At 46.2% G+C, this 13,391-nt stretch overlaps 1 protein-coding gene across 1 annotated transcript in view; it reads left to right on the top strand.

Annotated features, from left to right (window-relative positions):
• Positions 1–2,800: 2,800 nt before the first annotated feature.
• CHN2 (chimerin 2) overlaps positions 2,801–13,391 on the top strand; it is a 168,631-nt gene continuing 158,040 nt past the window's right edge. The window contains exon 1 of the mRNA XM_052799256.1: positions 2,801–3,726. Coding sequence (XP_052655216.1) covers positions 3,678–3,726 — 49 coding nt within the window. The 5' untranslated portion in view covers positions 2,801–3,677. The remainder of the gene's footprint in view (positions 3,727–13,391) is intronic.

Genomic DNA, 13,391 nt, shown 5'->3' with positions numbered 1-13,391 from the left:
GACTGAGGACTGGTTTGTTAAATCTTTTTTCGTTGACAAATTCCCTAATCTCTTCCTTAAAAAAAAAAAGGGGGGGGGGGGCAGCAAAAAACCCCACTCAAAAACCCCAAACATTGAAACTCTTTCAGTAAAAACTGCATTGAACCAATCTAGAAGAAAGGAAATCTTCAAGGAATCTTCCCCAGGAATGAAAACCAGAAAAGCTTTCAGATCTTTCTCATGCATAATACAAAGCATACAGTTTGGTATTTTTCATTTGCAAGTCTTTGTTAATGTCAATGGCAGTGTCCATCCATGGGGGGGTTTCTAAGGTCATACATAAGGAAATGTGATTTTTCTGAGTTCCTCAAAACTTTTGGAAGCTGGGACTTCTAGTAAAAGTGCAGGGCATGGTTTAGGGGGCATGGTTAATGGTTGGACTTGATGATCTTGAAGGTCTTTTCCAACCGAAATGATTCTATGATTCTATGATTCTATGATTCTATGATAACATGCAAGCAGGCACTACATTTAGTTCTACAGGGAGCACAAAGTGGAAGATTTTTATCAGGCTTATATGAAGCATACACTTGTGGAAAGCCCAGGAATAGTCTACATCAAAGACAGCATCTAGTTTACAATTTAAAGTTTATTCTTGTTATCTGAGCATTTCCACTACTAGTAACGGATAAATCTGGGCTCTGCACAAACTAGACCAGGACAGAATCTGTTCACAGCTTCTGTAAAATAGAACTGAGATTTGATTGCATTGTCTTCACTTCCCACTTTTTACACACAACAAGGCTACATTTGTTTCTTTTAAATTTGCTTCACCTTTGATCTACTAATTTCCACTCCAATTTCATGGCTTTTATGTTCTTTGCTACTAACAAGAAAAAGGCCATCCTGTCTTGCAATGCAAAAGAGTTTCTTTTAATCTACAGTACATTTCACTTAACTTTATTAATTTACATGTCAATGTTGTGGAAATTGAGATTACACAACCTCATACCTGCTATTATCACAAAGATTATCAACAGTTGCCTGTCCTTTAATGGTACACCCATTCATAACCAGACATTCAGACTCACTGACTTTGGACAGAAAATAATTCATTTGCAGTTATTGGAATACCTGGAGTAGTCATTCTCTGAAGAAATTCCTCTCTTGCTTTATCCAGATCTATAGCTGCAAAGATAATTGAAAATTAATTATGAAAATTCTTTCTTGTCTGCAAAGTCTCAGCAGTGAAAGGTTTTTCTCTCTTTTAGGTTATTTACCTGTTTCCCTGCGGATTCTGCCAGCATTGTATTTCACCAATCATATGAGACAGGTTTCCAACAGTTGCTGGAGAGACATGAGGGCAAGACAGCACTAGATTATGGAGGGAAAAACAAAGACTTATAACAGACTACAAGGAGACAAATACTAGAAAGGTACAGCAGGAGGAGCAGAAAAAACCAACATGTAGGAGACAAGTGAATACCACTTCAACACATCACGTACTCTGCAAGTGGAGAATTTACTGTTACAATCTTGACGTTTACCATATTACTACGGTATTTTCCTACATCCCAGGTATCAGCCTGGTTTTATGACCTAATCCAGGACTTAAAAGAACTTTTTGCCTTTCTCATTTTGTCCTCAGCATTCAATCTTTAAAATGTGTGACACGCAACATTTGGCCAAAGGCCAAAAAGCAGTGAGACGCCCGTCCTGTTTTTACGCCCGTCGTGACAATTTAGAGATTTAATAACAGCTAGTGCTAAAGCTTCGTTTAAAGCTCGTTCCTTCTCATATGGAGCAAGCCGTCACTACAAAATAAAACCCGGAGAAGCAAGCTGGCCTCAGCCGCGTCCCTGAAGCTGCCGGCAGGAATCCCACGCGGGGTGTGGGACCCGGCGGTCCCGCTCGCCGCGGCTGCGGGGATCGCTGCTGCCGGCGTCTCTGCCGCTAGAGGGGGTCCCGGTACCGGTTTTCCCTAGGAAAAAACGGGAACTGACTGCAGGGTCTGGGGAGCCCGGGTTGTCTCTCGGCTCTGGCAGAAAGGGAAGCGGCTGGGTGCGGGTTGCAGAGAGGGCAGGCGGTTTGCACGCCCGTTTGAGACGCTGTGTGGCTGGGTGGGTAAGGCTTAGTCTGCCAAAGAAACTTTAATGCGCTTCCTCGCCTGCCCCGAAGTAATTTTGCGTTACAGACTCTCTGTTGCGAAAACATGGAAGGCTTTCCATAAACCGCCATCAAGGCAAACGGGTTGTAGGCTTCTTGCGGAACCCGTGCCAGCAAGACTTTGCCATGCCACTCGGCTTTTGACAACCGCATGGCAGCTGACCACCTTCCTGCAGCCTTCTCACCCTCATTTTATAAAATGAGATGGAAGCTTTGGCTGGCGGTACAGCACTGCGAAGGAAACCTGAAGGGCAGTCGACAAGAGGAAGCCTCCAAGTGATGCTTTCTTGGCTCTTCCTCTTTCCCACTTGCCCATTAAGACGCAGGGCAGTGGCCCAGGCTGGTCTGCCACAGAACCGCCGTGTCCCATTTGCGCGGCTGCCAGCCGGCCTGGCCGATGCCCCCCGTGTCCCCCCAGAGCCACCGGGCCCGGGAGCGGTGCGGAGGCCGGGGGGGGGGGGGGGGGAGCAGGCCCCAACTGTGGCCGGCCGGGGCCCCGCAGCGCCTGCCGCTTCTGCTGCGCACCTGACAGGGAGAGCCCGGTGTTGGTGTTGGCCTGGACTTTTAAGAGAACGGATGCCAGGAGGGAGGAAAGGAAAAAAAAAAAAAAAAAAAGGAGAAAAGTGAGGGTGGGAGCGTGCCAGGCGGGAGGACAGCCGCGCGGACGCAGGGCAACCCGCGGAGGAAGGAGACGGACAAAGGGCGGCAGGGGCCGAAGCCCGGCCCCAGGTGCGCAGCCCCGCTCCAGCGGGGGTCTCCGGCGGCGGGGCGCCGCGCCCGCGGGAGCGCAGCCGAGCGCGGAGCCCACGCTGCGGCAGCGCCGAGGGGGGCGCCGGGCCGAGGCGCTCAACAGGCGCTGCCGCCCCGCCGGGCCGGGCGGGACGGGCGCCGGCACATGGCAGGAGCCGCGCTCGCCGCCAGCCCCGTGCCAGGCGGCGGCGGCCGGAAAGGGGCTTGGCCGCCGCTCGGCGGGGCTGCCGCGCCGCCGGGGCTCGCCCGCGCGGGACCCACCCTGCCCGCTCAGCCGGGGCCGGCAGCCCGGCCGGCAGCGCCGCCGCTTCCTTTGTGTGCGTGAGGGGAGCCGCGGCGGGCGGCGGCGGCGGGCGGCGGCGGCGGGTCCCCCCGGCGGGCTGTCAGCGCTGCCCGCGAGGAGGCGGGGAAGGGAAGGGAAGGGACGGGAAGGGAAGGGAAGGGAGGAGGCGAGGGAAGGCGCTGGCAGGGCGGCTCTCCCGTCCCCGTCACAAGGTAAGCCCTGCTCCCCAGGCGGAGAGAGGCACTGGAAGCGCCGCGGGGCCTCTTCCCTGATCTGCCGAGCGGCTTCGCCCGGCCCCGGAGAGCGGCCGGCAGCGCCTCGGCGGGGCGCCGCCGCCACCCGCTCCCCGGCGGCGCGGGGAGCCGAGCGCGGGCTGCGGCGGCGGCTCGGCTCGGCGCGGCGCGGCTCCGGCACTTTGCGATGGGCTGGCGGCAGCGGCGGCCGGACAGCAGCGGGGGCCGACGCGGGGCTCGCAGCTAAGGGGCGAGGAGGAGGGACCATGGCCGCATCCAGTAACTCCAGTTTGTCCGGCTCGTCGGTTTCCTCCGGTAAGTTTCTCCGGCGAGCGCCGCATTTTCTCCCCTCCCTCCATTTTAGCAGGGAGCTACCTGTCTGCAGAGCGCGTCGCCGTCCCGCCCGCCCCGAGCGCCGCCGGCAGCCGCCGCGGTGGTCCCCGAGCCCCGCGCGGGCTCTCCTCCGGGGGGCGGCGATGCCCCTGCCCGGGACCGGCTGTCCCTCAGGCGGCGCCGGGGGGCGTCGGGGGGGGGGGGGCCGGGACGGGGGAGGCGCGGCGGGGCCCGGCTCGCCTCCCCGCCGTGCCTTTGTGTGGGGCGGGGGCGAGGGGAGCTCCGCGGCCGGCACGTTAGCGGGAGCCCCCGCCTCGGGGCTTGGGTGGCCGCGGGTGTTCGGAGACCACCTCGCCCTGCTGACGGGCGTCCTCTGGCGCGGTCCCCGCGGGGCGGGAGCGGGAGCGGGAGCGGGACCGGCCCCGGCCCCTCATCGCACCTCGGCGCGGTGTGCTGCGCGGCTCCTGCGCGGGCCGGGCGGGGGTGCCCCAGCGATCGGACACTGCCAGACCTGCCCCTTGGTGGGAGTCGTGGCACACAGGGCGTTTTGAGTACTTCTGCAGTACGGGGAACGATTAAATTCCTGATCCGGATGAAGAATGCGCTGGGTGAAAAACCGCCCCGGGGTTTCGGCCGCGGGGGCCGTGCGCGGGTCTGCGGGACTTTTGGGGGGTTTTGGGGGTGCTGGGGTGGGAGGCGGTGTGGTGCGGCTTGCTGTCCTCCAGACGGGGAGGGCTGGCTCCGCTGCAGAGCCGCAGGAAGACAGAAAAGTTACGGTGCATTTCTGAGCGAGGCAGCCTGAAATTGAAAGCAGTGATACAACAGTACCACCGCCTGCTTCTTAGCTCAGTCATTTTAATATTTAAGTTATGAGAAATTGGCAGAGAGTGATAGCCTGGCATTTTAGTGGGCTGAATGAGTAAATAGCAGGATGAACAACTTTGGGGTTCGAGGGACTTGTGAGTCGGTGTTTTATTTGAGGTGCCAGATTGAGAGTCTGTAAGAGTGCTTCTTAAACATAGCAGTATGTGCTGCAAAAAGCAGACAAGCTCCTTTGACTATCAATGTAACTGTAGAAAAATACAAATAAATTTAAAAGCAATGAGCAGCTGTGGTTTTTTAAAAGATGGTATATGTGACTTACACAACTTATTCTAAGTCACTGTTCCAGCGTGCGACACTTACAGCCAGATCCAAAGACAGAACTGGCTCCTAAACATAATATTTATTCCAACTCTTTTAATAAAAAACACAAACATTGTGAGCCCTAATTGCCTTAACTAGAAAGTAACTGAAAGAAGTAGGCATGAGAAGGTCTGCCTTGTGTTCACGCGCGCAATGCAAGAGTCACAGTACCGGAGCGAAAACAAGCAACAGTGAACCCAACTCAATAGCTTGTTAGTTAAGGTACTCATTTGGGCAATGTGAATTTTATTTTATGGATAATTTGTATATTTTTACATCTAAGTTATTTGATAAACCCAGAAACAACCCTAAAAGCCTGGACTGGATACCTGGGACTCTCTTCCTTGGTGCTCTAACCATTAAGCTGCAGAAGCACGTCCCCCGTGTGCATAGCTTCCTTGCTCCACGAATCTCAAGGTATTTCTTGCATACTGTTCCAGCTTCTGAGAAAGGATGCTGCGTGCATACCTCTGAATCCCCTCTGGCTTTACCGAATCTAGGCTCCCAGACCTGTCTCCTGAATTGACAGACGTGTATCCCTTGCAGTCTTGGTTCAAATGCCTGAACTGCAGGGAAGAGTGGGAGTTTGGGCACATCCTTGGTCCGAGCAGTTGATACCAGCTAACTCCAGGTGGCCTCCCACTCAGCAGGTGAATCTAGCACCAAACTTAACATCTAGCCGAGGAACTGAGCCCTGGGCTTTAGAGGTACAGACTCAAAAGTCAGGGCTTTTGGCACTTGACAGTACCCTGCTTTGTATGAAGCCCTTAGCTACAGCCTACAGCAGTTTATGGTTTATCTTTTGTTTTGTATTTTTGCAAGCATGAACACAGCTGAGCCTTGGCCCATGCTTGGGGCTCTTAGATGCCACAGTAGTACAACTAATAAATATTGTCAAGTGCTTCATAAAATAACTGAGTGCCCTTGGCTTTTGTAACTTACAACCTTGGAGTGGTTTTTGGTTTTGTTCCAGTGCATTCAGTCTATATTTCTTATGTGCACATACTAATCAGAAGTTAAATTTGCTGCAGCATGATAAAGTTTCCAATATTAGCAGACACACTGTATCTGACTGTGTGCAGCTGTATTTTGGCTGTCTGTGGTTTCAGTTCTCAGAACTCAGCAAGGCTTAGAGCATATTGTTTACATAATCTAACCAAACAGTCTTGCTTTTAAATTTCATTTGGTAGAATTTATATGTATGTTTAACTTACCAATATAAAGACTTCCAAATAGTATAATTATTTCTATTCCACAGGAGAGGGAAGGTTATAGTATCACAATACATTTTACTAATGGAAAAAGGAAGTGAAGTTTGTCGTTGATAGCAGAATACCATGCTACAGGACTCAGCTCTACCATTGACTTGATGCTTGGCCTTGATCAAGCTGTGTAATGTGTTGCTGGATCTTTTTCCCATCTTTAAGAGCAGTTTAGTGTTTGTTCACCTCATAGGGAAGTTCTGAAGCCAAATTAAAGCATTGCTTATGTAATCCTTTCAGATCTTGAAATAATCTAGAAACAATTACCGTATTTGCAAATGCATTTTTAGCTTCAGCAAAGCATGTCTTTTTTTTTCTTGTAAAAAAAAAAAGCTCATATACAAACATTCTGAGAAGAAATAAAGCTGCTCATCTTGAGACCATATAAATAATTCAAGATTGAGACCACTGTTAGGGTTTGCTGTTCTTTTGAGGTAATAACAGAAGATCTGCCATGCTTCTGTCCTTAGTGTTTATAGCATCCAAATATGTGGTTGGGTTTGAGCACTAGGGCATGATACTTGAGAAATTATAGGTGACTTGTTTGTTTTAAGAACATCTGGAGGTAATAGCTGACCTGCATATGCATGAGTACAAGCTGAACTGGTTGATAGCCAGATTCTGGCCCATCTGAACACAGTGTGGTACGGAGCATCTCCAGGTTCCTTCTGTTCACATCAAGAGTTTGGTTAGCCTCTATTGCCTGTATGGAAAGGCAAGGGTTAGCTAGAATCCGTCTTACAGGAGTAAAAGGGTTTATTGAGTGAGTGATAGTAGCTGAAATTGGAGTTTGAGTGGCAGATGGGAATTTTCATTCACTTTTTTAAAGGGATGATTTCTTCTCTCTCTTACCTACCTTTCTTAAAATACAGATAATTCTCCTTCCTTAGACAGGGTCCACCTCTACTCTTCTTTACAGCTGAGCACAGATGTGTTGTAGGAACAAAGTAGTCAGATTAGGCCCCCGGGGGGGTGGAAAGCCTGCTTGTGAATACTGACTGCTGAAGCCTGAGAATGCGTTACTGCGAGTGACCATTTACGATGTAACATTTCTGTTTCAATTCCTGTCCATTCGTGTCAATGAGAAAAAATGTTAAACAGCTCAAATATGTTTAATGTGAGGAAGCTGCCCAAGAATTTTATGGTGTAGATATTCTGCTTGCCCACTTATGTTTCTGTAAGTATGCAGGTGGGATTTGCAGTCTTCACTTGAACTTGTGTCTACATTAAAGACCAGAATTTGGTTCTGTCCTGGAGCGGTCGTTTATAAGCACTACCTGCACAGTGACATGGCAGGGTGGTTAGCTGTAGCTGTTGTACAGATGGGGAGCTAACATGCACAGAGAGCTGTGACTTCAGCTATCAACTAATGGTAAAGCAAGTATTTGTACTTAGGAGTCTGTTGCTTCTTTGCTCTCACAGCTAGAGAACCTGTCCGTCCTTCAGAGCTCGTGTCTGTGGTCTGTGTACTCATCTTGACAGCCACTGTGAGGCTGTTAATTATAGGTTCAATAACATTAGGTACTTGTCACGGGCCCCATCTGACAGGACCCTGTGAAGGATTTTTTTCAGTAAGCTAGCACTCACTAGTAACAAACCTTACAGGAGAGCCATGGGTATTTGTATTGTATTTCTTCATATATAGCTCTCTGCTTTTGGTGACAGAACTTAAGCTTCTCTGACTACCAACAGTCGTATTTGAAGGTGGCTGCGGGAGAAAGAGGTATGCTGTTCTGAGGGAAGAAGGTTGGCATGATAAGCAGTTAAATTAAGTATTCTTCTTTGGACCTTGGGTAAATCTGCACAGCATATGAAGTGCTGAAATTGTAATTACTTCCACTGGGAATTCCACTTTAGTTTCCTGTAATCTCTTCTATAGCACATGCCCAGGTGATCTATTAGCTGTATTCCTTGCAATCCCCTAAATTTTGTTCTTCTCCCTAGATGAAGTGCTGATTCAACCACAAGCAGCATCTTTTCTTTCTCTCCTATCCTCTAAAGAGGACCGTGCATGTTTCTATGCTTTCCTTCATGCTGCTTTCTCCTTAAAATAGACATATTCCCTTGCCACTCCCCATCTTAGTATTGACCCTTATTCTCACTGATTCTGATCTTTCTTTTTTTAAACTTTATGTTGTTGTTGTTGAAACTTTTCAGCTTTTTCCTGGCAAACAATTTACCTCTTGTACTTTGTCACCAGCTGCCTCCAGTTTCCTCCACCAGGTAGCCAAATACTGATCATAGACAACTGATGAACTTGAGGCTCTGCTTTCTGGAATGTAAATACAAGCTTGAGTGAAGGGACCTTTGTGGCTGTGCCTGCTCTGCTTCTCTAAGGAGCAAAAAATCCAGCATGCTTCCCAGCTGGGCTCCATGCAGCGGTATTCCTAGGCGTTGGACGTCTCGGTCTCTGCGCAGTTGTGCCATCCCAAGCTAGTGTGAAGTGGCTGTAAATGCCAGCTGCCTTTAAGGCTTTGAGCTCTGCTTGAAAAGTCTTCTGCCAGGTAGCCTCCCTGTAACGGGTGGATAGGTTAGATAGCTTGGGCTATCTATCGCGTAAGGGTCCACACTGAAGGTAAATGCAAATACGAGTCTGCTAAACAATAGCTTGTAATCAGGCTTTCTCCTCCCGCAGGACTCTGACTGTGCCAAAACCTTTGCCTGAGTCTGAGCCTGTGCTGTGAGAGTGGTAACACTGGGAGAATTTGGGCGAAGACCCAAGGCAAACATGTAAATGTACGTGCCAGTGTACCCAGTATTTTGTGTTTTCTACGAGCTCCAAAGATAAATTTGCAGGTGTTAGGCTGAAGGGATAGCTCTGGACCTTTCTGCTTCCCATCTGAATAGATGCTTCTTCATGTGCTGTGCGCGTTTCAAGTAATACCTGTTATTAGACCAGATAATGGAGTTGAAACACATAGGCAAGCTTTCTGCTGCAGGCCTGGAGAAGGGCTTGTGTGTCTCATTGGGGCATTTTTGCTTTTCAGCTGTGTCCACTGCTCTGATAAAAGATACTGCTTCTCCCCACAAACTCCCTGCTTTTGTAAACGCAGGTACCTATGTAGAAGATGACCACCAATTGCCAATTAATGATGAATTATCCTTTTTTTAATTGAAAATTGAAAACTGTTTTTCTGTCCTGAAGCTCAGAGGGAAAGGCCTTTAATATCATTTAAGCAGTGATCCTCATTTAATTAGTAATGAAGTTTATGGTTCATAAACTAATTCTTGTAATAAATTGAAAGGCAACAAATTTTATTTTGTAAATAGATGAACAGAGATATGTTGTTTAAAGGCAGCATAGTTCTCAACTACGTGTTTTCACACACACCCTGTGTTTCGAGAAGGATAAAAAAATGCCTACTGAGGGAAGAAGAAAAATCTTTGATGGTTCCAGTAACTTAACAAGGTCAAAATAAAATATTAAAGGCTCATGACTCTCTGGGGGTCATGAAGGTGCTATGATGTGAAATAGGCAGATATATTATAAAAATGAAAGTCAACATAGGCTGATTTTAATTAAGATGCAAGCAAGTGAGAAGAAATGAAATTACTATTGTACACAGATCCAGAGAGATTCTAATTAGGAAAAAGATTAGTAAATGAAAATAGATGTTTATTCTCAACAATTTAATAGAAATAATGTTGTGAAAGTGGCACATGAAAGCTATTTAAATAATGCTGCCATTATGCTGATAAGGTGCTACTTTTGATTTTTAAAAGGGCAATAAGAGTGCTTTTTATTTCTATTCCTCATGCCAAGCTTCTGCTGGCCAGGGTGTTCTTGCTCTAAATTAAAGCTGAAGTCTTTTGTATCTGATGATTATAAAGAACTCACCATTCTTATTAAAAATAATAAAAATTCAAAAGGGAAAAATGCCGAGGTACCCCATTCTGATACAGTGATTCGTTCAACAGTTAGTTACTGAATATATAGACTGTGATTACTGAGAATAAAATAGCCTGGAAACTAGTACAATGCACATCTGCTTCCCAATTTAGCTTGTATTGGTACTCTGTGAAGCAGAAGTCTTATTCTTCTTACGGATCTGCTTGTCTCAAAGACATATGTGGAGGATCAGACAAACAGTCTTTCATGCTGTCATGATGATGACCTTTTTGGATACCAGTTCAATTGACGAGTTCTTGCCTTCTGTTTGATGGTTCTAAGGAGGCTTAGATATGCCAAATGCTGAGCGATTATAGGCAGGAATATTTTACGTTAGTGAGTATCATACACAGTCCTCTTGTATGCCTGTGCCCATAATGTTTTACATGTTTCAGATTATAATAATTTGGCTATTATGGTGCATAGGTTAAGTCTTAAACCTGGTGTTTTAGACAAAGAACTTTTTTTTTTTTTTACAGTTGCTTTGTTTATAAACATACCTTTGGCTAAAGGGCAACAGTGGCTGGATTCGCCTCGCTTGCAACACTGAGTGCTGGCAGAAGGTGTTCCCATGCTGGGGAGCCAGTCTGTTGTCGCTTGTTCTTCTCTCCTACAAAAGGAGGAGATGCTTAGGAGATTAAATATTTGGAGAACTGTGTGTTAAGGAATGGCACATTAATATTGCATGAAAAAGCTTTTGTTGCAGGGAAATGTAGCAGGATTTATACAAGAAGCTATAAATCTGTAATTCTGTGTATATCACATTCTTCATAGGTGTAGTCACAGTTTGTCTAAGAATTATATACAGTAGCTAGTGTAAATGTATAGTTTTAACTGCTATGAATAATGACCCATTCTTGCTGTCTTTTTCTGACCTTTGATTATGAGAATGTAAATTTGAATTTTACATTTGGAGGTGGTTATTACCAACTATGAATCATGCGCAATTCAGCAATAATAGTTTCATCACCCTGTTTTACTCAGCAATAATCCAAATCCCAGGGCTGGAGGCTGAGTGTATCCTGGTAGAAGGAAACTGATATTGCAATGCATCCTTGTAACTTTAACATGCTTTAAAGTTTGCCGATGAATAGGTTGAAACTTGACAGCACAGGCTGATGTGTTTGGTAACGTAAGGAGAGGTTAAAGGGTTTTTAAAATTCAGAAGAATGCACAAGTGTTGCACACCTTGCTTCTGGTATTATTGATCAAGGTCATCACAAAAGAATTAGTTCAGTAAATAAGACATCTGTTCTGAGTATATCTTTATCAGGCAGCCCAATTCCCCCGGGACAAGGTGTCTCCAGTATGGTATTATTACTGACAGTGTAGAAAGTACTAGGTGGGCCCTTTCTTATCATCAGTAAATCACGTGTCACCTGCTGCGACCTGTGTGTCAAGTCACATTTCTCAATTTCTTCTCAGAAGCTTGTCATGTAGCTATTCCTCTCCTTATTCTCACTTTCTTGTTGACTGTTTAAACATTGCTTGTAGCTTTTAAAAAACCCAACGTGTTATGAAGTGCGTTTTTGGTGTTATGCTTTTTATTTCATCACAGAAGAAAATTGAGTGTTAGAAGAGATGGAGACCTCAGTTTGTAAATGAGGTTCAGCTTGTTGAGCAGATGTTTAATTGCTAAAAATTTGTCTTATCCTGACAGATCAATTGGTTAAATGTTTGGCTTCGTGTTACGGCAAGGAAGAAAAATGGCAAGCACACATCATGTACAGGCATACTGGGCACAGCCACTGCGAAGGCAGGTGGTTCCTGGGAGAAGGTGCTGCTTCTGCTCCAGCAATGTACAACGTGCCAGAGGGCCTGTGCTGTGTTCAAAAGCAGAAGAAGTCCGACAGCTCTTTCAACATTAAGTTTACAGTCCAAAGACACGGAGTATCTGTTGTAATATTTTTCTACTGTGTGAAGCTGCACTGGTTCTGCCTTAATTCCCCACTAAACTAGATCAGAGTGCCCCAAAGGAAAGAGGAAAGGATGAGGGGATCATGAGAGACCCAGAGAGATCCTTCCATTTTCAGCTTCTCCAAGGCATCTATGTGCTTGCTGTTAAAGGCAGTTGTATGTTTTTTTGTGTGGCTGAGCCCTACCTTTGTGTGCATGTAGCACTGTGCTATTTCTGCATATTATACAGTGCTGTGGCCCTGCAGGCAGTGCCAGCCGTTGTATCTCCCATTTTGAAGCAGTTACATTGTGTGCGAACATGTGTAGCTTAATAGTGAACCATATCCTATCCTGTTTAAGAGTTCAGGGTTAGGTACTTCCTAGCACAGAGACATATGTAAGCTGTGGACCAATCTGGCATGGAAAATTAGTGATGCTAGTGGCTGATGTGGGCTCTTTTAGCATGTTTAGATAACTTTACAGGAGAAAGATCCATCCACTGCTGTTAAACACAACGACATCACTTCTGTCTAAAGTCCCTGAGCTGTATGTAGGCTGGGAAACTGATGAAATATATATGCTATATGCCTGCTGTATCCTTTTACACTTCTTTAGGTATCCACTGATAGTCACTGTGCAAGATAATCTACCAATCTGACCTGGCGTTGCTGCTGTTATGTATATAGCTGGTAGAGTTACTGCTGAGTCAGCATGCCGTGAATTCTAGGTCCTGCTTTCTACAGCGAAGAGCTAAAAGAGGGGAAAAAAATGGGGTAGGTTTGAAATATGGGATGTTGACATGCTGTGTTGCAGGTTAAAACCAAAACCAAAACCCACCCCTGAGTTTCAAGAAGACCAGATAGGAAAATCTTACTAAAAGTATGCTGCATAGAACAGTATATAGATTTGTCTCAAACCCTTTTTTCCTTTGATTGAAAAGCTTTTTCCTTCTTCTCCTTTGCTTTATGAATGTATGACCCAGCTGGATTTATGATCCAGCTACAGCTGGGTCACATTTCATTCTTTTTGATTCCAGTATTAAGGCTAGCAATTAATGAACTTTTAAGAGCTAGAGCAGAGTTTTTCATATAAAGTTCCTCAAAGTTCCAAGATTTAGGGCTTTACAAAAAAATTGAATGTTGCAATCAAATTTCTGTAGTGCACAGAACTGTCATAAAGCTGAATTAATTATTTGTAAAAGAGTTTGTTTTTTAAATGAAAAACCTTTTATGAGCACATGGTATTAAGACCTGACCCTTCAAGCTGCTTGGTACCTCCTGTTCCCACTGCATTGAGGTAGTAAATCAGCAGCTTGCAGGACTGGGTAGTTGCTTATCTGAGTATTTTTATGCAGTTTCCATTAAAGCAACGTCTGCTGTTATGATGGGGCAAATTATTATAGGCTACATAGTAAA

Source organism: Harpia harpyja, chromosome 1 (assembly GCF_026419915.1).
Source record: "Harpia harpyja isolate bHarHar1 chromosome 1, bHarHar1 primary haplotype, whole genome shotgun sequence".
NCBI classification, from domain to species: Eukaryota; Metazoa; Chordata; class Aves; order Accipitriformes; family Accipitridae; genus Harpia; species Harpia harpyja.
The sequence above is the reverse complement of the archived record's forward strand: the minus strand, read 5'-3'. Positions and strand labels throughout refer to the sequence as shown.